The following is a 25,518-nucleotide window of genomic DNA, read 5'->3' on the forward strand; positions in this document are numbered from 1 at the left end:
CGGTCACTTAAAATTGGAGTCAGAAAAACAAATATGAATAAATTCTAATAAATAACAGAATTCTTTTCAGAAGCACTAGAAAAGGTTTACATGCATTTAACCTTTGACCATGCTGTTAGTTTTGTCATTGGGCTAATAGATGGACTTCTACAGATGAATTGAACTAGCTAAATTGGCCGTAGTGTGTGTGTGTGAATGTAAAACTGTATGGGTGTTTCCCAGTGATGGGTTGTGGTTGGAAGGGCATATGTTGCGTAAAACATGTGCTGGATAAGTTGGCGATTCATTCCTCTGTGGCTACCCCTGATTAATAAAGGGACTAAGCTGAAAAGAAAATGAATGAATGAGTTTTACACATGATATATCATTAGGAAAAAAGAGGAATCAGTTTTAAATGTAAAAAAACGGTTTAGTCTATTGGCCAATACTCAAATTTTCTTTGTCAGAATTTGGCCATTTATATAATAAAAAAATAATGTAGAGCTTCCCAATTTTTCTAGCCTCTTTTGTAAAAAAGTACATTTGAAAATTCATGGATAACAACAACAGCCTAATTTAGTGTTAAAATAAATTTTAATATGCTTCAAAATTAACTTTTGGTGCTTCACACCTTTTATTGGTCATTTTGTTCTTTCAAGAATAAGTTACAAGATTTGGAATAAAAGTTACTTGTAAAATGTTTTCCCTATTTACCAACAATACGGTTGGTGAGTAGTGAAAGATGACTTTACTTAAGTCAGATGTCCTTTCACTTTTGCTTCCTTTGATGGGTTATTTTCACTATTTATGATGGCATAGCAGTCCAAATTGTACAAATTAGCTCATGCATGGGACAAATTCTGGACCTTGTCAGTGGAAGGTGGGTCTTTCGAACCACCGGAACCCCCCCTGGCAACAGGCCTGAAAGCTAATATGAAAGTGACGTGTTACATAAGGTTGTCCACCTTTCTCTGATGAACTCTGCCATCTCTTTCTGCATCTGCTTCCCCTTCAGCTGTTTCTGCAGCAGCACCTCGAAGCCAGTCACTGTGGCCCCCTGAAGGTCTCTCTTATCAGCCTGCGGAGCACAGAGAGACATCATGCACACCATCAGCAGCAGACTGTCAACAACACGTGAGCTATCACATGTTTTTGTGTGAGTCACGGCATAGATTTGCATGAATCAGAGTGTGTGGGAAGGGGTGTTTGCCCTCACGGGTGTATCTGAGTGTGTGTCTCTGTGAAGGATGTGTTTAGGTTGTGGAGGGTATGACTGATGTAATGTGAGGGCTCCTGATGCAGGGAGTGTGTGCAGCATGTTAATGAAATATGCCTCTCTCTCTCTCTGTGTCTCTCTCTCTCTATTTCATCTTGCGTTTGTAATGTTGTAGGGACAAAATGCCCCCACAAGTATAGCAATATTAGTAAACGTTGACCTTGTGGTGACCCCATGAAAACAGCTCATAATTTAAGGGTAGGGAGATAGAACATACATTCTGTACAGTATGAAAATCATTAGGTCAGTCGGAAGTCCCCATAAACATATTTGTACAACAAGTGTGTGTATGCGTGTGTGTGTGTGTGTAGATGATGGAGCACAGCGCACCATGATTCTGCCCAGTGCTGTACAGCAGCTCCAACTCAAAAGTGAACCGGTGATTCTGGCCTTTTGTACAGTCAGACCAGACACCACTCATCTAAGTGGCACAAAGGTCACCTTTGGTATCTTCCCAAAAGGTAACCCAGAGAAACATTATAAAGTATCTTGAGCATGTACCGCTGGTACTCATTGGTTCAGATCAAGTTCACCTCATCACTGCCAAAGACCTTATTTGCCAAGGCACCAAATGGGGCCCAGTAGCAGTTCATACAGCTCTTGGATGGGCTCTCCAGGGAGCAGTAATGCTTCCCGCAGATCGGTCACCAGTGTGGCAATGCTTATCCAGATGATCTTCTCTACAGAAATGTGGAAACAATTATGGCAACATCTGGTGAGCCATAACAATAAACCCAGACTGGTTTTTAATTGTTTATTCAAACATCAAGGTCTATCTCTAAATTATCAACTTCTGCCTGGTCCCACACTTGGATCTTCACTGCTGGATGTCATGCTATGCTTCCGACAGCATCATGTTGCTGTAGCTGCAGATATTAAGGGTATGTTCCCTCAAGTTTGGCTCCTTCCGAAGGTTAGACCCTTTCTCCGATTTATCTGGAGAGACCTTCTGAGTGAGAATCCCCCTGACGTGTATGAACGTCAGGTTCTACCATTCTAGACCACAAGCAGCCCGTGCTGTGCCATCTTCGCTCTGCAACATCATGCTCCCAATTCTGAAACTAATTATCCAGGGTTACATAAAATAGTACACCAGAGTTTCTATGTGGACAATTGCCTCACCAGTTTTCCTACTGTTGCTGCTGCCAAACAAACCATGGACCAACTATGCAGCATGTTAGCCAAGGGAAGATTTGATCTCTGACAGTGGGCTTTTAGTCACCCAGCCATTGTCGCTCATCTTTCTCCTGAAGCCCACTCCCCAGCCACAGAGTTAGTTCAAACCCATGTTGACGCATGATGGAGCCCAAATTAAGGCTTCAGGGGAACTGTGCAACCGATACCCTTGGATATCATGACCGGCTCATTGAACATGGAGCACTGACTATGAGAACAGCCTATTAGGTGTTGGCATCTCAGTATGACCCATTGGGAATTATATTACCCTTCACCACAAGGGCTAGGGCAATCATCCAACAGTTGTGGGCAAAAAAGAGAGAATGGGATGACCCATATTTACCGCCAACCCTTAAAGTGGCCTGAATAAAGTGTGAAAAAGAGGTAGAACACCTTAGAGCAGTATTCATTCCTCACTGCTACCAAACAGCCTCTGCAACTACAGCAGAACAGAACATTTCCCTCCATGTGTTCTGCGACACTACTGAAAAGGCATATGGGGCAGTTGTAGATTTCGTTGTTCAGCATGACGGTGACATTCATGTTCCCTTCATAATGGCTAAATCAAGAGTTGCTCCAAAGAGGCAGAAGTACATGCCTTATCTGGAGCTTTGTGCCGCATTAGCTGGAGCACAACTAGCCAAACTGGTAATGAATGAGATGACACACCATTAGTCAGAGAGTCCTGTGGACTGACTCTTTGACTGTGTTAGAGTGGATATCATGTTTTATGTTGTGCATTAAAGAGTACATTTGCAAAAAAAAAAACATTATTTGTAGATTTTAGTAGTTTCCAGAAATCATGTTTTTACATTAAGTATAAAATATTTTAACTGCAAAAAAAAACTAGATATATTGAAAAATTAAGATAAACTAATCATATATCAATGAATTGGGTAAGCTAAAAGTGTCTTTAGTGTATGAGTGTGAGTGAATATGTATGGATGTTTCCCAGACAAAAAGCCGAAAAAAATTAATGAATGAAAATACAGTATTTTATTTTGCTACATATATATAGATATATATATATATATATATATATATATATATATATATATATATATATATATATATATATATATATATATATATATATATACAGTTAAAGTCTGAATTATTAGCCCCCCTGTTGATTTTTTCCTCAATTTCTGTTTAACGGAGAGATTTTTTTCAACACATTTCTAAACATAATAGTTTTAATAACTCATTTCTAATAACTGATTTATTTTATCTTTGCCATGATGACAATAAATAATATTTTACTAGATATTTTTTCAAGACACTTTTATACAGCTTAAAGTGACATTTAAAGGCTTAATTAGGTTAATTAGGTTAACTAGGCAAGTTGGGGTAATTAGGCAAGTTATTGTATGACAATGGTTTCTTCTGTAGACTATTGGAAAAAATATAGCTTAAATGGGCTAATAATTTTTACCTTAAAAGGGATTTTAAAATATCAAAAACAGCTTTTATTCTTGCCAAAATAAAACAAATAACACTTTCTCCAAAAGAAAAAATGTTATCAGACATACTGTGAAAATTGTCTTGAAATATATAAATACTGAAAACTTGTTGAGAATTTTTTGCTTGTCTACTAATACACTATTAAACATCGATTACAACCTAAACTGGTAATCTTCTCAACACATTGCTAACAATTCACTGAACACAAGTTTAACAGATGTTTACATGTTGTAGACATTGTAATAATTGCTTGAGTTAGCAGATATGAACTTGTAAATTTAATTATGGTCTATCTACAAGGAGACCATCAAAATAAAGTGTGACCTAAATATTAGTACACGGTTGTTGATAAGACGTTAAAGTAAAGTGTGTAACTACATAAGGAGATTCTTGTTCTTAAGTTATTACTTAAACCATTTTTTATTGGCAATTGTGAGCTTTATTTATCTTCCTAAATTACTAATATTTGACAATATATGGTCATGCATGTATAAAATTTTATATAAAGTTTGCTGTAATTATTTTTTTTATTGTCTGCACTGGTATTGCATCAGTCCTCTCACTTATCAGTTTCTCTGTCACTCACCCAAAAATAGTCGCAGTAGCTCCATTCATTGGGCTTGAGAAGCTGCTGCTCCGGTGTGGATGTGGACACAGGGAATGTGACGCAGTTGATCTGAGGTGAGATAAAACACAGGGAGGTCAGTAAACAGTGTGTGTGTGTGAGAAATTCTGGACTAAACAACATAAAAAAAATACTGCATTTAAATCAATCCAATACACCTGATAATTTTGGTCCTTTCTTGGGGAATAAGTTGACATTTTGACATAAAACAAAATAAACAGTTGACACTGATACGTTCGACTCCTTGAAAACTTCAACCTATAAATAAAAACTTCCATTGAATAACTCTCATTAAAATATTTGAAAAAAAGAAAAATTGTTTAAGATAATAAATCAAGGTGTCAATATAGCACATTGCATACAAGCATAAAAAACATATTCCTTTTGAAAACAAAATACATACAATTTATCTTGATGAATCACAAAGACTTTGTGACATTTACAGAATAGCTCCAGGTAACAATCTCCATTGCAAATCTCCAATTATTAGACAATGGTGACTTTCAGAAGTTCAGAACCAAAATCCCGTCATAAACAGTACACAAAAGGGTGCGCAATGTATTTGATAAGCATGGAGGGATGCGCGCAACATATTTGAGGACCAGGGGGGAGACGTGTGATTTCCAGAAGACTTGGGATAAAACATCTAAACATTTTTTATACACCACAATTTGCTGAATATATTTACAGGACTGCAAAATATACCAATTCAGTGTTAAGTTTATTAGCTACTAATATTATGAACATCACTTTAGCATTACAGAAATGTACACCATGATTTTTCTTTGTTATCCATATTGCTATTGCTACAGTGCATCCAGAAAGTAATTTTTCCAAGTTACACCCTTATTCCAAAATGGATTATATTCATTTATTTCCTCAAAACTCTACACACAATACCCATAATAACCATGTAAAAAAAGATTTTTGAAATTTAATAAAAAACCTGAAAAATCACATGTACATAAGTATTCACAGCCTTTGCCATGAAGCTCTAAATTAAGCTCAGGTACATACTGTTTCTACTGATCGTTCCACAGATGTTTCAGCAGCTTAATTAGAGTTCACCTGTGGTAAATTCAGTTGATTGTACATGATTTGAAAATGCATACACCTGTCTATATAAAAGTGTAACGAGGAGACTGACATGGAGGGATCCATTATGCAGTATTTATTAGTCACAGTCAAACACAAACATCCAATACGCACTAAAGTGTGAACACACATCAACAGTAATCAATAATGGTCTTGGGGCTGGCGGCTGACAGACACAGAGTGATTTACCAGGCATAGATCAGTGGCAGGCGGAGTGGTTCAGAATCCGTTAGACAGGCTTGGGTCGAGGGCAGGCAGCGTGGTTCAGTCCGTGTATAAAGCAAGGGTCGTGGGCAGGTAGAAGGCAACTCAGAGTCAGAAACAGTCCGGGGTTATTCTCAGAAGATCAGACAGGAAAGAACGCTCAGTAATGCTGGCCGGGGCTAAACAAGACTTCGCAATGAACTGGTGTTTGAGTGTGGCTTATATAGGAAGCGTGGGTCGTTAACTAGATTCAGTTCAGGTGTGTGCACAATCAGTTTAGATGGATGGTGTAATGCTTAAAAGTCCGGGGATGGTGACCTCTGCTGGCCAGTGAGGGGAATGACTGGGACCGAGTCGGTAACTATAAGGTCCCAGGGTTGAAGCATGACAAAGCACAAACCAAGCATTAAGACAAAGGAATTGTCTGTAGACTGCTGAGACAGGATTGTCTTGAGGCACAAACCTGGGGAAGGTTACAGAAAAAAATCTGATGCTCTAAAAGTTCCAATGAGCACAGTGGTTTCCATCATCCATGAGTGGAAGATGTTTGGAACCACCAGGTCTCTTCCTAGAGCTGGCCGGCTATCTAAGCTAAGTGATTGGGAGAGAAGGGCCTTGGTCAGGGAGGTGATCAATAACCCGATGGTCATTCTGTCTGATTTCCAGTGTTCTTCTGTGGAGAGAGGAGAACCTTACAAAACGACAACCATCTGTGCAGCAATCCACTAATCAGGCCTGTATGATAGAGTGGCCAGACGGCAACCACTTCCTGCCTGGAATTTGCCAAAAGGCATCTGAAGGACTTCCAGACCATAGGAAACAAAATCCTCTGTTCTGATGAGACTAAAATCGAATTCTTTGGATTGAATTCCAGGCGTTACATTTAGAGAAAACCAGGCACCGCTCATCACCAGGCTAATAGACCTTTTTCACAGCGGAATTGAATACCGGAAGCGCCCTCCGAAGCAATGCCGAGCTAATTCCGGTTTCGCTTACAGTCGCAGAAACATGACAGCCTTAGGACATCGGATGACATTTTCACTGTCAACTTTACCTTAATTTGGACAAGAACAGGTTGTTTGCTTGGTTAATGAACTGATATAGCCTAAATAAATCAGCATTTAAAAGGAATTTGTGCAGAAAATGTGTCCTACACGAAGCATTTGCAACGTTAGGTTACAGTAATGTGCGCAGCCAACAGCATAAGATCTGCTAACTCAAGCCATTCGTTAGCAAAAATAACTATTAAACATCCAGCAGGATTAGTTTTATGTTAGTAGTTGTCCGTAAGCTGTGCTAACCCCCTCCTTCCTTTGTATTCAGGGTCAGATACAGGCGAGTTGCTATCGGTCAATGCGAAAGAACGAGGAGCCCCGTAATGACAGGTTGCTTAATGCTCATAAGGTTTACTCAAGTCTGGAAACATAATTTAGCTCCAACTCGCCGGAAAAAATAAAGATATTTGTTGTTGTGTTCAGTGTTTGAATACGATTCTATTAAAGCACTTCAGTTTAACACTAATTACTAAATTTGTAAATGTTAAAGCAATATCTTCAAAACAGTCCATCTGTAGCGTATAGGGTGTGTTTCTGAATCTTCAGGTTAAAGTTAGTTCATGTTCCAGTTCATTTTTTTCATCTGCTTTGAATGTTTTTATTATTTATTTAAAGAACAGCAAATAACATTTTACAACACAAAAAAATATACATGCCAGGGGGTAATTATAAATAAAATACAAATATACAAGATGTACATATGTAATAATTAAATAAATACATTATAGAGTTCACAGTTTTTTAAAGTGGGTAGGCTTTCTTGTTTAAAGAGTCGCTGATGCTGGTTATATACAAGCATATTTCAGTGATCAGTACCTTAAAATTTGGTTGCTTATTAGTAAATTAGACAGTAAAGCCAAAAGTACATTTTCCCACAATGATGAAAGAGATTTTGAACACTGAAAATTGTTAATAATTGTTTGCAGCTCTTTCTTTTGACTGAGTATGTATAATGCCGAAATAAGTATAAAACCATCTCCTCGTATTCATTACAGAAATACAATTTACATCAATTCCACTTTTACATTTTTGTAAATAATGTTTTGCTGGATAAAATCTGTGGAGAAGTTTATAGGATATTTCTTTAATTTTGTTTCTAACCTGATATTTCTGTGGTAACAGCCACACTTTTTTCAGCAAATCAAGTCACCCTTTAATAAAGACATTCAAGAAAATTGTATATAAGGAACAGTAGTGATTTCTTTTTGGAAAAGAGCTTGAAAAGCTCTATTATTACTCTTGGTATTTACTGTAAAACAAGTTTTGCCAACATAAGATTTAGTAAAATCAAAAGACGATGGTCTTGATTAATACCACTAAATAACATATGGGTCTCTGAAAAAGTTTAACCAATAACTACTACAATAATACTGTGATGAGAAAGGAATTCATTGTAAGAAAAGTATACCATCTTTATTATAAAACTGACTAACCAAATTAATTTTGTTGTAAAAAAATAGCATTTGTATTAGTTGTCTATTATTCCAATGTGGGGGAAATTATGCTTATATATTAAAGACCTTGATAGGAGCACTTACAGAAGGCAGATAACTTAACTGGAATTTTGTCTATATTATAATTTCACATCTAAATAAAACTAAGACCACCAATATTTGATAAAACATAATGATTTCCGCTTTGAAGTGCATACTGCACATGAGCGTACTCTGGCATATCACTTGAAATGAAGGACATTCATTCCGTCTAATTAATTTCACCCATGGTTTCCTCTGTCCTGTGTCTTTTCGTAGAAACTGAGGTAAGGATGTTGTTTTTTTTAAGCTGGAGCAGCCGGGAACGCTGCAATAACAGCGACGAGACGACTCTGCCATTCTATCTCACTCTGTTTCATTGGAACCGGATGTTGTAGTCCGCCGTTTCGCTTACCGGAACCAGGAAGTGTGAAAAAGGCCTATACCATCCCTACAGTGAAGCATGGTGGTGGCAGCATCATGCTGTGGGGATGTTTTGAAGCCGCAGGAACTGGAAGACTAGTCAGGATAGAGGGAAAGATAAATGCAGCAATGTATGGAGACATCCAGAATGAAAACCTGCTTCAGAGTGCTCTTGACCTCAGAATGGGGTGACAGTTCATCTTGGAGGCTTTAAGTACTAATGTACATTTTAAACTGGTCGTGGTGGTGGAGTTGCATCAATCTATAGTGATATTCTTAATGTTAATCAGAGAAACGAACTTATGTTTAGCTCCTTTGAAGTATTAGCGCTTAATGTTATGCTTAATGTTATGCTTATCTCTCGCTCTAATCACCACATATAGACCCTCAGGACCCTATGTCAATTTTCTAAAAGAGTTTTCTGATTTTATTTCTGACTTACTAGTTAAAACTGATAAAATACTAATTGTAGGATACTTTAACATCCACATAGATGACGCTAACGACACATTAGGCCTCGTGTTTATGGACTTACTACATTCACTAGGGATAAAGCAAAATGTTATTGGTCCAACCCATCGCTTAAAGCATACACTAGATCTAATTCTGTCTTATGGAATTGAGGTCATTGATGTAGACATTATACCACAAAGTGATGACATTACAGACCACTACCTCTTACTATATAAGTTGTGTTTACCTGAAATTAGCAGATCCGCTCCGATATATCGTCCTAGTAGAACTATTGTTCCATCCACCAAAGATGAATTTATAAATAACCTACCTGATCTTTCTCTATTTCGAAATGCTCCCACAAACGCAAATGACCTTGATGTAGTAACCAGCAGTATGGATGCCATCTTTACTAGCACTCTAAATACTGTGGCACCCATTGAAGGATAGCATTTTTTATTGTTAGGCTTTGTTAACATTTACTAATAAATACAGACATAAAGGGGTTTCTTTTTCTGAGGAGTTAAATGCCATATGTGCATAAGAGAAGAGTTGATGGGCTGCTCTCAGCAATCTGCCTGTTATCGAGCATGGGTGTATGTAAAATGCAGAGAGCTCTGAAATGTATGAACTGTGTGTTCGTGCTCTTAAACATTTGCCTAGTCGACGTCAAGGCCAACTGTCAAGAGATGATACCAGAAAGAGGAACATTTGGTTGCTGAATGGTCCAACTGCCAAGATGACATCATGTCAATAGGGTGAGATTAGATAGTGTGTGAAAGACATTATAAAACATGAAGGAAAGCCTAAAGGAGACCAGAGCTGAATTGAAATTACATCTCTCCTGCGCAGAACTGGTACTCTCTAACTTCTTGCATTCAAAATAAAACTTCTTAATTTTCAACTCAGGTCTCTGTCAATTTTTGAACATGCAATTGACCATTTGAGTCCTACACCATCAAACTAAAAAAAGGCTAGAGAGAATAAAACTACACCATGATATAATATTCATACCTGCGCTCTCAATACAGCAACCCATGCCCTGGAACGTAAATGGAAAAAAAACTAATTTAGAAATTTTTAGAATTGCGTACAAAGACAGTAATCTGCCAGGGCTGAGCACCTCCGCAAACTGATAGAAAATAATCATAACAATCCTAGATTCTTATTTAACACCATAGCTAAATTAACAAATAATCGGTCATCTTTGGAACAAAATGTTCCACCGCAAATTAGTAGTGAAGACTTCATGAATTTTTTCAGTGATAAAATAGAAGGCTTAGAAGAAAATAGGAGATATTAAACTTTCTGCATGCCTTATACTTCAGATCCAGTAAACATCCCACCGAATCAAAATAACCTACAGTGCTTCAAAATCATAGAACAGGAAGAGCTAGATAAAATTATAAATAGTTCTAAACCAGCTACGTGTATGTTGGATCCAATTCCAACAAAATTACAGAAAGAATTGCTACCTGTTATAGGAGAACCTCTTCTTATAGTTATCAACTCTTCTTTATCTTTAGGCCATGTTCCAAATCCTTACAAGTTAGTTGTTATTAAGCCTATTATTAAGAAACCACAACTGGACTGGACCAAATATTGCTAAGTTACTAAGTATGCTATCCATCTCAGATGCAGAAAAGCTAGTCCATGCTTTTATGACTTCTAGGCTGGACTACTGTAATGCTCTGTTTGCTGGCTGCCCAGCATCCTCTATTAACAAACTTCAATTAGTACAAAATGCAGCTGCCAGAGTTCTTACCAGGTCTAGAAAATTTGATCACATCACCCCAATTTTATCCTCCTTACACTGGCTGCCTGTTAAGTTTCATATTGAATTTAAAAAATTGCTTCTTACCTACAAAGCTTTAAATAATCTAGCTCCTGTTTATCTAACCAATCTTCTGTCTCGCTACAAACCAACTCGCTCTTTAAGATCTCAAAACTCAGGGCTTCTGGTAGTACCTAGAATAGCAAAGTCGAGTAAAGGAGGTCAAGCCTTCTCATTTATAACTCCTAAACTCTGGAATAGCCTTCCTGATAACGTCCGAGGCTCAGTACACACTCTCCCAATTCAAATCTAGATTAAAGACCTATCTGTTTATTAAAGCATACACTCAATGCAGCACTTAGCGGGTTTCCACACAGGTTCTGCATCTTGTTTATATACACTATGAACAGCAGCTACGCTAATTATTCTCTTTATTCTCCATTTCCACCTGGGGATACTCTTCCCGAGGCCCTCAAACTATGCAGACTCATTGATTTGATCCAAGACCAACGACGAGATGATCCCAAGGTTTCCATATCCTGGACCAGGCCGTATCCTGAGCAGCTACTGTGGTGGTCATGGAGGAGTGGAACATGAGACTGATTCCTGTGACGCTCCAGAGACAGACGAGTCTTCGCTGAGGCCAGCTTCCAGCCTCCGCCACTGAGACTGCAGCTCTGCACAAGACGTTTGGCCAGCAGAGAAATTAAAATGGTCGTGCCCAACTGAGTCTGGTTTCTCTCAAGGTTTTTTTTTTTCACTTTTGCCAATTAGTGAAGTTTTTTTTCCCTCTTCGTTGTCGCCACTGGCTTGCATGGTTCGGGATCTGTAGAGCTGCGCATCGTTGGATTTGCTCTTCAGTGTTTGGACTCTCAGTAGTGATTTTAAACCACACTGAACTGAGCTAAACTGAACTGAATTAAAACACTAAAAACTGAACTACACTGTTCCAATTTACTATGACCTTTTATGTGAAGCTGCTTTGACACAATCTACATTGTATAAGCGCTATACAAATAAAGGTGAATTGAATTGAATTGAATATTTTTAATAAATTTGCAACGATTTCAAAAAATCTATTTTCACATTGTCATTATAGGGTATTGTGTGTAGAATTTTGAGGAAATGAATGAATTTCATCCATTTTGGAATAAGGCTGTAAAAAAATAATTAAAGTGGTAAACGTGAAGCGCTATGAATACTTTCCGGATGCACTGTAATTTAACAGATATTTTTTTCTTCTTTTTGAAAAATCGTATTTCTCACTGCTCATAAACCTAAAAACAAAATTTACATCCTTCCTTTACAGCCTAGTTCAGGTATGTGACATGCTTGTCTATGGCTATTGCCCCATGGACCATTCTCTATTGAAGATTCGTTGAAGTTATAAAATGTTCTCCATCTATCCCTCACAAGAAACTCTTGTTTTAGTTTTACATTGTGCATTGTATATGTATTTTTATAATGTGTATTTTTGATGTACTTTTAAACTAATCCAGATGTGGAGTTTCAAATTATAAGACTGAACCTACTGGTCTGTGTACCCGTGTACTACTGCTCTGTTGAGGACCTTACTTATTGTACTCTTCAAATTACCTCAACTAGAACAACATATCATTACTGATTTTTATTATTATTATTATTATTTTACAAAACTAGAAAAAAAAAGAATATACAGCATGCTCAACTTACAATAATGTTTAAGTGGTAATGTTTAATAGCCACTTTAACATAAAATAGGAAGTGATTCTCGGCTAATATATAGATCTTTTTTTATTTGTAAATACAACAAAGTTTGATAAAACAACAATATATTTTTAAAAGATAACAATACGATAAAACATTAGAATGTTATTCAGTGATGTTTAAACTGTACAGTAATTTTATTTTTACATAAGAATGCAAATGTTTATTTTTCATTTGATACAGTGTAACAAATTTAGCTCAAATTTATGAATATTAATAATTAATAATGACAAGTTATTATTTCATTTTGAGTATTTAGATGTAACCTAACAGTTAAATGTAGTAGAATAAATATTACAATAAATATATCCACTTGACTCATATGTATCTGATGAAGTATCTGCAGCTCCTACCCTTAAACATATGTGATAAAAAAGAAATAAAAAAAATTTGAGATCTTTAGAATTGTGTTCAAAGATAGTGTTATTATTATTTTGTCTTTATAATGTTCATGGTCTGTTCTGCACTCAGGCCACGCATGCTCCCATTTGATGTGGGCGTGCAAGGTCTCTGTTTATGTTCTTTGTTTGCGGCAGGCTATTTTGTTCTCGGCGCTTCAATCAAGTTGGTTTTTGTTTCGGTTGGTGCTGAGATCAGAACATGTATGTTGCATTTGTAAGTACATGGCAGATGTTTAATTTATTGTGTACTCGTGTCTTGCATTAAGTCTTGTGTTTTGTTGTCTTGTGTTGTGTTCAGCATGCGACTCATGTTTACATGTGCCACATACTTTAGTGTCTTGTTTCATGTGAACATGCGGTTAATGAGTATTCTCATTGGCTGCATGTTCTAGTCCTGTTTGACATGAGAACAAGGCTTGTGTGTCTCTTTGTGCCATGTGCTCTCCTGATTATTGTCTTGTCCCACCCACCTTGTTATACTATTATTAATCATTATGTTCACCTGCCCTCTTATCAGTTTATTGGTTTGATTTCCCTAGTAAAGCTGCGGTCAAGCTACGGTCACACCGGGCTTTGTATGTGCGAAATTCTGCCGTGTGGTGCTGCAAAAAGGGGCGGGATTAAACAAGATGATTATAGATTAATAAAGTGAGCGATTGCTCCATGTTTTTAATTTCTGTCCAGAGAGGTCATGTTTTGATGCTCGATTGATCTCAAGCAGTCAAGTGATGCGATTTCGCTGGTTAGAGTTAACCAAGCTTGTACTTTGCACCGCAGCAACCTGTGAAACTTGACGCATGACCCTGCGTTTCCGGTCTGACGCATTCGCGTGCGTATGAATGGAAGTCTATGGGAAGAAATGTCAAGTGTGACCGCAGCTTCACACTGAAGCATGCCAAATTCTGTTGTGTGGCACTGCGAGAAGGGGCGGGATTAATGCATGCGTGTAATCTAGTGTGTAGACTGGCTGTCTGTACCTGGGAGTACTTCGTGACGTCTCTGAGTGTGCATCATTACCTCAAGAGAAACCAATCAGCGTGCTCTATTGTGTATGCATTGCAACTTCATTATTATGCATGATAGCTTCGAAGACTGTTTTTACCTGAGACAGTGTTCAGACAGTGCAGAGACATGCCACGTTGTGTTGCCAAAACAAGTGGAGTGAAAGAACAAGAACTGTTTGGAGACACTGGTCGATGGTGTTGTGTTTTTAAATGTGCTGCAACGAAGGTTTTATTTTCATTTCCCTACTATGAGAGCGCAGCTGGACTCACGTGTGGATTACAGTGCATGCGACACTTTTCGCATCTGGAAATGGTGAAATCCGGATTTGCTGCTCGTCTCCTTTTAAAAAAGATTTTTGATAAATAGAAGGCTTTAGACTAAAAATAGAAGATGTTAAAGAGCCCTTATTATATATTAAAAAGGGTCATATTTTGGTTTTAAGGGTCTCCAACAACAGGCTGATATGCATGCAAGGTCAAAAAACACTTTCATGGTCTTATAATATGCATTTAATTTTTTCCTAATTTTCCCAGCGACTACCATATAATTCGTTCAGCGATTCATTTGTTCCCAAACCCCTCCTTAGTGCAAAGCTAATCTGGGCTGATTGGCCGATGACAGCCTGTTGCGATTGGTCGACAGCATTCAGCACGAGACAGGGTGAAATGCTCAGCATGGCTTAAAAACAATATTGAAGTAGTCACAGTGCATAGTGTATGTGTGAGCATACCTGCCAACACTCCTGTTTTTCCCGGAGTCTCCTGTATTTCAGACCCATCTCTAGCCACCCACCTATTTTGTTATTTACCCTGGAAAACTCCCGTAATTTGAACCCCAAACCTAACCCCCCTGGTCTCCCGAATTTTCAGGGACAGATGTTGGCAGGTATGTATGTGCAGTTAAACACCACCATATTGCTCTATACTTAACCATGACACACATTCAGTATTAATTCACACAGCAGCAAAAGCTGAACTATTTTGAAAAGGCAGTGGAACGCAAGCTCACAAATGCAATGCAAATCTGTAAACAAAGCGGCACGCGTCACATTTTTAACGTGGCATTAGATTCGATATGAAAATTTTAAGAGGTAACCTGATACAGTACAAGCGGTTACACTTGTGAAATGGAGGAAGAAACTGATCCATGATCCACTGATCCATGTACTGACATAGTCCCTTACATCAATAGTCTTTTCTGATACTTCCTTTAACAAACGGCTGACGAATGCCTCGTTGTAAGTGTATAGATTCCAGAAGCAATCGAACTGCACAAGGCTGGGCTATAATGCTGAGGTATTTCTGCAAAAATAAACCTCAACCATTGACTCTTCACAGTTTCATCTTTGGGTAGAGAAATTAACTTTCTCCTCACACTTCCAATAATATCCAGCAGAATATCCCACAGCATCTTCATGACTTGATACAAACGGCGTCTGCTACAGTTCTTGTCCTCCTTTTTTTCCTTTGCTACTATTTGTGGGAGGGGCTGCAGGTTTCAATTTTCCAGGGTTTGCGCGCACAACAATTGGGTGAGGCTTAAGTTTCGTATCCACATCCACTGAAACGGCTAAAGACACGTTAACAAGACGATTCATTTAAAGCACTATGAGTTGACTCTTTTATAAATGAATGAATAGTTTTAAACACTGCCCACTTTCAGATCACTTAGAGCTGTGTTACACACTACATGGAAGGTCATTCTCAACAACCCATATAAGGGGCTCTTTAAACTTTCTGCACCGTCTTATACTTCAGATTCATTAAACATTCCACTAAATCTAAACAATCTACAGTGTTTCAAAATCATAGGACAGTAAGAGCTAGATAAACTTATAAATAGGTCTAAATCAGCTACATGTATGTTAGATCCAATTCTAACAAATTATTATAAGAGTTGCTACCTGTAGTATGAGAACCTCTTCTTAACATTCTCAACTTTTCTCTATCTTTAGGCCATGTTCCAAACCCTTTCAAGTTAGCTGTTATTAAACCTCTTACTAAGAAAATCACAACTTGATCCTAGCATCTTAGCTAATTATAGGCCTATTTCAAATATTGCATTTATGCTCCTTTCTACGGGTCAACAATGTATTTGAAGTGTTTTAGTCAGGTTTCAGGCCTCATCATAGTACGGAAACTGCTTTAGTGAAAACAACCAACAATTTACTCTTAACTACTGACTGAGGCTGCATCTTGTTTCTAGTTTTACTTCATCTCAGTGCTGCATTTATCACTATTTATAATAATATCTTCATAGATCGATTAAATGTTACAGATGTCCAGGGACAGTCTGTTATTAGGGATAAATATTATCTTATGTGTTCCTCATGATGTTTATTGTTTTTTATTTTGCCAAAAGAAACATTTTCCAATTTTGGTTCTATACATTTCAAAAAAGTTGGAGCAGAACCAATTTATGGCCAGTAATCAGGTAATTTAGTTAAATATTGATGTAAATTGAAACATATGTTAACAGGTAATTGTATTTATGAATTGGTAAAAAAGCAGCATCCAAGAAAGGTCTAGTCCTTCAGGAGCAAGGTAGGGCTGAGGATCGCTAGTTTGCCAACAAATACATGAGAAAATTATTTAAATGTTTAAAAACAATTTTCCTCAAAGAAATATAGGAAGACATTTGGATATTTCATCTTCAACCGTGCATAACATAATTAGAAGTTTTAAGGAATCTGGAGAAATTTCAATGTGTAATAGACGAGGCCGCAAGCCTAAGCTGAACAACCATGATATTTGATTTCTCAGAAGGCACTGCATCAAGAATCATCACCCATCATCAATAAATTAAATTGACAATTGTCTTGGCAAAGGTAATATCCACTTCTGTGATGACACCATTAATGCTGAAAAGTACATAGAGATTTTGGAGCACAATATGCTGCCTTCTTTTCCAGTGACACCCATGCATATTTCAACAAGACAATGCAAAATCACATTCTGCACACATTACAAAGTTTTGGTGGCAGAGGAGGAGGATACAGCTACTTGACTAGCTTCTCTGCAGTCCTGACCTGTCTCTATTAGAGAATTTGTGGTGAATTTTGAAGCACAAATTGCAACAACGAAGACCCCGTACTGTTGCCCACATCAAGACTTGTTTACAGGAGGAATGGGACAAAATTACATCTGAAAAGAGAGGGGTCTGGGTGCAGACCTAGTGCAGTTGCAATCTGAGCTGTATGCAATGCTTTTAATATGCTCACCTAACCCTACCCCTCATAGTGATGTCACTAGCTCCATTTAGTGCGCAGGTGTCAAATCCAGTTCCTGGAGGCCCACAGCTCTGCACAGTTTAGCTTTAACCCTAATTAAACACACCTGATCAAACTAATTGAGTTCTTCAGGGTTGTTTGAAACCTACAGGTAAGTGTGTTGAAGCAGGGTTGGAACTAAACTATGCAGAGCTGCTAGTTCATGCTTTTCATGACTTCTAGACTGGATTACTGTAATGCTCTGTTCGCTGAATGCCCAGCACCCTCTATTAATAAACATCAATTAGTGCAAATTGCACCTGCCAGAGTTCTAGAATATATGACCATATCACCCCAATTTTATCTTCCTTACACTGGCCACCTCTTAAGTTCCAGATTAATTACAAAATATTACTTCATACCTAAACAGCTTTAAATACGATCGCACCTGTTTATCTAACCAACCATCTGTCTTGCTGCAATTCAACCCATTTTTTAAAATCTCAAAATTTAGAGCGTCTGGTAGTACCCAGTTCATGAAAGGAGGCTGAGCCTTTTCATATATTATATAATAAATTATAGAACCATTTCAAACCTGCCTTTTCTATCAAAGGTACTAGAGAAAGTCTTATCTACTCAATTATGTTCCTTCCTGCAGAGAAACAATGTGAGAAATTCCAATCTGGATTTAGAACATTTCATAGCACCGAAACAGCACACCTAAGAGATATAAATGGCCTGCTCCTATTGTCCAATTGTGGTTGCATTTTACTTTTAGTGTTATTGGACATCAGTGCCACATTTTATACTATTAATTATAACATTTGTAGTGAAAATTACTTTGGTTTATCTTGAATATTAAAATAATATTAGTATTAATATTGAGTTTTTGCTCACTCACCTAAGGTGAATGCCAATATCAGATAAATAACTCATTTTAAAGGGGACACCAGTCACAAAATTTCTCTGTGGCAATAATTAACAATAATTGAGATTGTTGAAATGAATTACACAAATTTTGGAGTTGTTATCTGACAAATCTAAAGAAAAAGTGAGATTTCACTATCTTGTAGAGCCTCTTATTATCAACACAAAGACAATACAGTTTCAATAAAAAGATGAATTTATTGACCAAAAGACATAAAAGCAAAAATAACACACAAAAACACACTACTTATGAAAAATGATTAAGCTACCAACTGATAATCATATTCAGCCATGAGAAATAACTATAAAATAACACAAACTCAATCAAACTGAATTTAAGCCAAATTATTGTTTTTGTGGGGTTGGATAAAACAATAAGAAACTGAATTGTATTACTGGCAGTCTTGAAGTAAAATTGCATTACAGTTTCTCAGAACAATGTGGTAAATAGTAACTGGGCATTTGCTGTTACAGTTAACCTAACGAATGTAAGGTCTACCTGTCACGGTTGTGGATGCATGCACTGTTTCTGTGGTGTTTGTTGTTGTCATGTGGTTGTGTTTTGTTTTACTCTGCGTGTCTGTGTTGTGATCATGTGGGTGATTACGTAATGCCGATCAGCTGTTCTGATCAGCAGCTCAGATGTGCCTTATTCAGCTGCATCTATATCTGAGCGGCAGTGCTTTACTTGGTTGTCAGTATGTTGTTTGTTCATGGTCTGTCTGTGTCTTGTCAGGGCTCTCGTTGGATTCTACTCTGCCGTGTATCTGGAACATTATTCACAACCTGCTACTACACTTATCATTGTTATTTTGTTTTGGACTCTTTTTGCACCCTTTTGATTTATGACCATTGGGCATTAAACACTAGCAATTGGATTCACCTTGTTGTTTTCTTGATTAAGCGTGACAGAAGGTACTGACCTTAAAATGGATCCAGCAAGTGCTTCACAGCTCGCAGACTTTTGTATCCAACACTAACGCACGAATCGATCGTCAGGATGAATTGTTGACAGCAACCAGTCAGGCCATCCAGAGGCTTGTCACTCAAGTTACGGCCGGGAAGTCCTCACACCGGAAGCCACATCCTCTCTACCTACGCCCTCAGTACCTGAAGTGGTGAATCGTTCGCCTGAACCCTGTCTTCCTCCACCAGCCAGTTGTGTCGCTCTTTTCTTTCTAAGTGTTCCCTTTACATGACATTACAGCCATCATCATTCCCCACAGAGCAAGCCAAGGTAGCGTTCGTCATCACGCTACTTTCTGGCAAAGCGGCTCTGTGGGGAACCACTGTGTGGGAACAGAAACTCCCCTGCTCCGCGTCTTTTAAGGCCTTTTCAGGGGAGCTCAAAACGGTTTTCGACCGTGCAACTTCTGGAAAAGAGGCAGCACGGGTCCTTGCTGAGCTTCGACAGGGGAGCCGGAGCGTAGTGGACTACTTCATCAAGTTCTGCACTTTAGCCGCAGAGTGCAAATGGAACACAGAGGCCAAATGGGACATGTTCCTACATGGCCTTTCCAATCAGATCCACAACGAGATCTACGCCTTAGATCTTCCTAAGACTTTGGATGGTCTCGCCGATCTGGCAAGTTGGGTGGACACCAGGTTAACACGGAGGGAGACATGCAACAGGCTGGTTGTGTCTGACGATCTGGGATTTTTTCCTCCTACACTTCCAGGGGTTGCGGAGGTAGCGACCACTGACCCGGTACCGATTGAAATGGGCAGGTCCTGCATTTCTTTAGAGGAGAAGCAACGTCAGCAATCTGAAGGACTTTGTTTGTACTGCTTGTGGCTTCATGTCTGTTAAAAGGCAGCACCTGTCAGTAGGTAAGAGGTTACTGGCGGGTAAAATTAATCTGAAGGAATCCTCTGTTGCTGCCACACTTCTTTCTGTTACACTGTGTTGGGAGGATGCTTCTTTGCCTCCTCATCGTCCCTATGACTGTGCTATAGATTTATTGCCAGGTATGTCTCCGCCTAAAGACAAATTATATTTACTCTCTGTTCCAGAGAGGGAGGCCAAGGAGAAGACATTTCTGATTCTCTAGCGGCCAAGATCTTTCGTCCCTCTTCCTCTCTGGCAGGGTTCTTTTTCGTGAAGAAGGATGGTTCCCTCCACCCGTGCATTGATTATCGGGGGCTGAATAACATTAAGGTAAAGAACTTATCCTTTGCTGTTAATGTCTTCAGCTTTTGAGCGTCTGCAGGGGGCATCCTTCTTCGCGAAATTAGATCTCCACAATGCTTATCATTTGGTCCGCATAAGAGCCGAAGATTAATGGAAAACTGCTCTTAATACCCCCATGGGGCACTTTGAATACTGCGTTCTTCCCTTCGAGTTATTCCAAAGCTCCCAGAGTCTTCCATGCACTCGTTAATAATGTGTTGCATAATATGATATATCAGTTCATTTATGTCTACCTGGATGACATTCTGATATTTTCCCGTTCTCTCCAGGAACATGTTCAACACGTCAGACGAGTGCTTCAGAGGCTGCTAGAGAATGGGCTTTATGTCAAGGCTGAGAAATGCGTTTTTCATACACAGCCTGTTGCTTTTCTATGGCACATTGTGTCAGTCGAGGGGGTGCGTATGGATCCAGAGAAGATTCAGGTTGTGGTGAATTGGCCAACCCCAGATTCCCGCAGGGCCCTGCAGAGGTTTCTGGGCTTTGCTAATTTTTACCGGCGTTTTATTCTCAATTTCAGCCAGCTCGCTGCGCCTCTGACTGCCATAACCTCCCACAAAACACCGTTCAGGTGGTAGAACACTGCTCAAGCCACGTTCACTAAATTGAAGGTTCGTTTTGTTTCCGCCACTGGTCTAAGTCTCCCGATTACGTCGTTGATCAAAAAGTTTGGCTTTCATCTAAGAATATTCCTCTGCGCACCATTTGTAATAAGCTTGCTCCTAAATTTATTGGCCCATTCACTGTCACTGTCAAACTTCCTCCAGTGTACAAAAGAATCCATCCCGTGTTCCATGTCTCTAAATTAAAGCCCGTTTTTCCATACGGCCATTAATTCACCTACTCCGGTTCCCCTTCCTCCACGTCTCGCGCTTAAGCGCATTTTGGACTTTAAACGGAGGGGGCGAGGAATTAGGTACTTGGTGGTCTGGGAGAGTTACGGTCCTGAGGAGAGAAGTTGGGTTACTGCAAGGGATGTATTGGATCACTCTCTTATCAATGATTACAATCGCCAGGTAAGCTCTTCTGGGAGCACCAGGAGGTGCTCCTAGGAGAGAGGGGGTACTGTCACGGTTGCAGACGCGTGCACTGTTTCTGTGGTGTTTGTTGTTGTCACATGGTTGTGTTTTGCTTTAAGCTACGGTCACACTGGGCTTTGTGTGTGCGAAATTCTGTCGTGCGGCGCTGCAAAAAGGGGCGGGATTAAACAAGATAATTAGACATTAAAAAAGCGAGCGATTGCTCCATGTTTTAAATTTCTGTCCAGAGAGGTCCTGTTTTGATCCTCGATTGGTCTCACGCAGTCAAGTGATGCGATTTAGCAGGTTAGAGTTCACCAAGCTTGAACTTTGCACTGCAGCAACCTGCGAAACTTAACGCATGACCCCGCGTTTCCGGTCTGACGCATTCGCGTGCGTATGAATGGAAGTCTATGGGAAGAAAAGTCAAGTGTGACCGCACCTTTACTCCATATGTTGTGATCACGTGGGTGATTATGTAATGCGATCAGCTGTTCTGATCAGCAGCTCAGCTGTGCCCTATTTAGCTGCGTCTATATTTGAGCGCCAGTGCTTTACTTTGTTGTCAGTACGTTATTGTTTGTTTGCGGTCTGTCTGTGTTTTGTCAGGACTCTCGTTGGATGCTTCTCTGCCATGTAATTGGAACATTTTTCACACCCAGCTACTACACTTATTGTTATTTTGTTTTGGACTCTTTTTGCACCCTTTTGATTTATGACCCTTGGTCATTAAACACTTGCAATTAGATTCACCTTGCTGTTTTCATTTTTTCTTGATTTAGCGTGACACTACCTATCAGGAACCGACACTAAAAGAACAATCTCAACAAAAGAAACAATCACATATAAGCAAAACCTAATTTCAATGTCAATAGAAAAAAATTTGATAAGCATATATTTACATTCCAGTCAATCTCGTGATCAATCAAATGATGATGGGTCTATTGCTTGCACCTTCATTCCAGACACAAAGAGCCGAGGTGAATAATGGGCACTGGTAACACAAGGTTCCGGTTGTGACATGTCATGAGTTATAATGTCTGCATTTCACTACACATTCTCGTTGATAGGCTTGAAAATTATGTTGGTATTACTGGAACTGCATTGGCTTGGTTCATGTCGTGTCTATTGAAACAGTATCAATTTCTGTCAGGTAATGAAAAGGCATCATACTGATCAAAAGTACACTGTGGGGTCCAACAAGGCTTAGTTCTTGGTCCCTTTTTACTTTATATATAATACCACTAGGCAATATCATTGAAATATCCCACTGTTATGCTGATGATACACAACTCTCTATCTCCTTTCACGCTGATAATTTATACAAATTCATGATATTAATGGATTATATAGCTGATATAAAAAAATTTGATGATTAAAGAATTACTAAATTCAGATAAACTGAGGTCTTGCTTATTAGACCCAAAAAGCTGGAATACTGTTTAACTCTTAAAGGATTTGCAGTTTAGTTCTTGCCTTCAGTCAAATATTTTAAGGTGATTTTTGATAGCAACCTGTCATTTGAAGGCCAGATTTCAAGCATCTATAAAAATGAATTTTTTTATCTTAAAAATTTTGTTAAACTTCAACATACGCTATCAATGTCTAATACAAAAAAGCTTATTCATGCTTACAGGACCACTCGGTTAGACTACTGTAATGTGTTATAAGGTGGTCGTCCTGTAGCCTTAATTAACAACCATCAGCTGATTGAAATTGCAGCTGCATTAATTAGGCCAACCAGAGCCAGGAACACTACCCAAACAGACAATATAATTTGAATGATATCTACACTTATATCTGTTTCTCCTTATCCCGAGGTGTACATAATCTTGGACTATAATGCTGTGCTGGTTATGGAGGAGTGGAGAGCGTGAGATCCCTGAAAGACCCCAGTGAAAGATTAGTCTCTGCATTGATCCCGTTGGCTAACCTGAACAGACCTGCAGCTTCTCCAGGATGGAAAGTCGTCGTTCTCAAGCCTCCAGCACCTAGACTGCAGCTCTGTACATGACATTTGGTCATAGTAAAACTTATGCAAAATTACGCAAAAACGCAAATTACCGGTTGTAGACGCTGTAAACGGAAGTTTTAAACATTCTACCAGAAGACGCTGGTCGCTATGGCGCCCTCCATGCAGCAGCCAAGAAAAAGGTCTATAATTGTAACGAGTAGGGGTGTGAATTTACACTGGTCTCACGGTTTTGTTCAGTTACGATTATCATGCCATCGATTCAGTTCAATTCGATATCTAAGCATTGAAAATGCTTTCCATACATAATTAGATTGTTTCTTCACAACAGAAGAACTTTTTTATTAAAATCTATAAATATATTATAAAAGTCACGGTTTGCTCCGTGATGTAACGAGGCTCCAGGTGAGGCGATTTAATGGCCAAAGCACAAGAAGAGCAACATCCATGCAGCAACAATGGTGACGACTGGCAAAGACGACCGGCTAAGACGACAAAGAATATTCCTTGTTCAAAGTTTCAGAGGTCAAAGGTCAGGCCTATACAGTGATGGTCCAATCAGAGAAGCTGCGGGGTGGAGTCACACCCCCGTTCCCTCCTCTAGGAGGCTAGGTTGGCACATTGTGTGAGTGACGTATGTTTCCTGCCTTTGATTGGAAGTTATTAAAATAAAGTATTATAACATGGGTACTTTTCATAGTATGTTTCTTCATACCAATGCATTTGAAACTTTCCTAGCTTTCAATCAATAAAATTTTTTAGTATTCACATTGATAATCCAGAAATCAATGCTGGGCACACTCTTGATCTACTTATAACTAAGGGTTTACACATTTCATCGACTGTTGTTAAGGAATCTGTTTCTGTATTTTCTTTGATATATTGATCACTCCAGCCATTGAAGACAGATCCGTCCCTGTAAGAAAGGGATTCAAAAATGAGAACACTAGTGAGCAGTTTATGAAGGCTGTATCGCTAGCACCAAGCATATCTGCAGACACTGTCGATTATCTCCTTGATTTGTTTAACTCTAAAGTTAAGAATGTCATAGATGACATTGCTCCTGTTAAAGTCAGGAAGAGGACTGGGAGACAAAAAGGGCCTTAGACAAGGTCAACAGCAGTTCAAATGATGAAAAGACAATGCAGAAAAGCTGAGAGTATATGGAGGAAGACGAAACTAGTAGTCCATTATAATATCTATAAAGACTTTCATTGTGGAAAACACTGCTAGGCAGACTTTTCCAAAAGTTCAGTCAAAGCAGGTTGAATCGGCTTTCAGCTACTATGCCCCTCGCCGATAGAATCAGCTTCCAGAAATGATCAGATGTGCTCCAACATTAGGCACATTCAAATCAAGACTGAAAACACATCTGTTTAGCTGTGCCTTTACTGAATGAGCACTGTGCATATCCGACAGATCACACTATTATGTATTTATTTTCTTTTTCATTCTTTTAGAACCTGTTTTTAACACATTTTAATTTGTTTTTATCTGTTTTTAACCATTTTATTATTTGTTTTTATTTTCTTATACTTGTCTCTTTTATTCCCATTTATGTAAAGCACTTTGAATTGCCACTGTGTATGAAATGTGCTATATAAATAAACTTGCCTTGCCTTACTTTTGGGCCCTGTGCACGAATTTGCAGGAGTTCCCTGTGGATGGGACTGGAACTACAAATTAGTGAGAGAGAGAGAGAGAGAGAGAGAGAGAGAGAGAGAGAGAGAGAGAGAGAGAGAGAGAGAGACGGAAATGGAGAGGCACAGTGATGCAACAAAAATGATGTAGGTTAAAAACCAGCAAAAAAAGTATTGCATATGTGGAGTGGCTCCCCTCTACTAGAATTTGTGTAGCAGTGCTGTAGAGGAGAGAGTATTAGTGTTGTGTTTACTAGGTGTTTCCCTAGATTGTCAAAGATTCCTGTCTTCCTCTATGCATTTGAGAAACTCTTTTATCATAATTTTTACCAGTTCTTGAGGGTCAAATCCTGGTGCGGTGTTATCTTGCTGGGATTGAGCCTGAATGTCCGTGTAAAAATTTTCTGAGTACC

General features: G+C 38.7%; 1 protein-coding gene across 3 annotated transcripts in view; it reads right to left on the bottom strand.

The window, feature by feature from the left end:
- Positions 1 to 25,518, bottom strand: part of gas7a (growth arrest-specific 7a) — a 187,504-nt gene that overhangs the window by 141,371 nt on the left and 20,615 nt on the right. For all 3 annotated transcript variants that reach the window (XR_008836300.1, XM_056454149.1, XM_056454148.1), the window contains exons 3-4: positions 4,482 to 4,571; positions 945 to 1,057 (exon numbers count right to left, since the gene is read on the bottom strand). Coding sequence is in view for 2 of the 3 variants with exons in the window: in XM_056454149.1 (XP_056310124.1) it covers positions 945 to 1,057; positions 4,482 to 4,571 (203 nt within the window). In the remaining variant the exon portion in view is untranslated. The remainder of the gene's footprint in view (positions 1 to 944; positions 1,058 to 4,481; positions 4,572 to 25,518) is intronic.

This window comes from Danio aesculapii, chromosome 3 (assembly GCF_903798145.1).
Source record: "Danio aesculapii chromosome 3, fDanAes4.1, whole genome shotgun sequence".
Taxonomy (NCBI): Eukaryota; Metazoa; Chordata; class Actinopteri; order Cypriniformes; family Danionidae; genus Danio; species Danio aesculapii.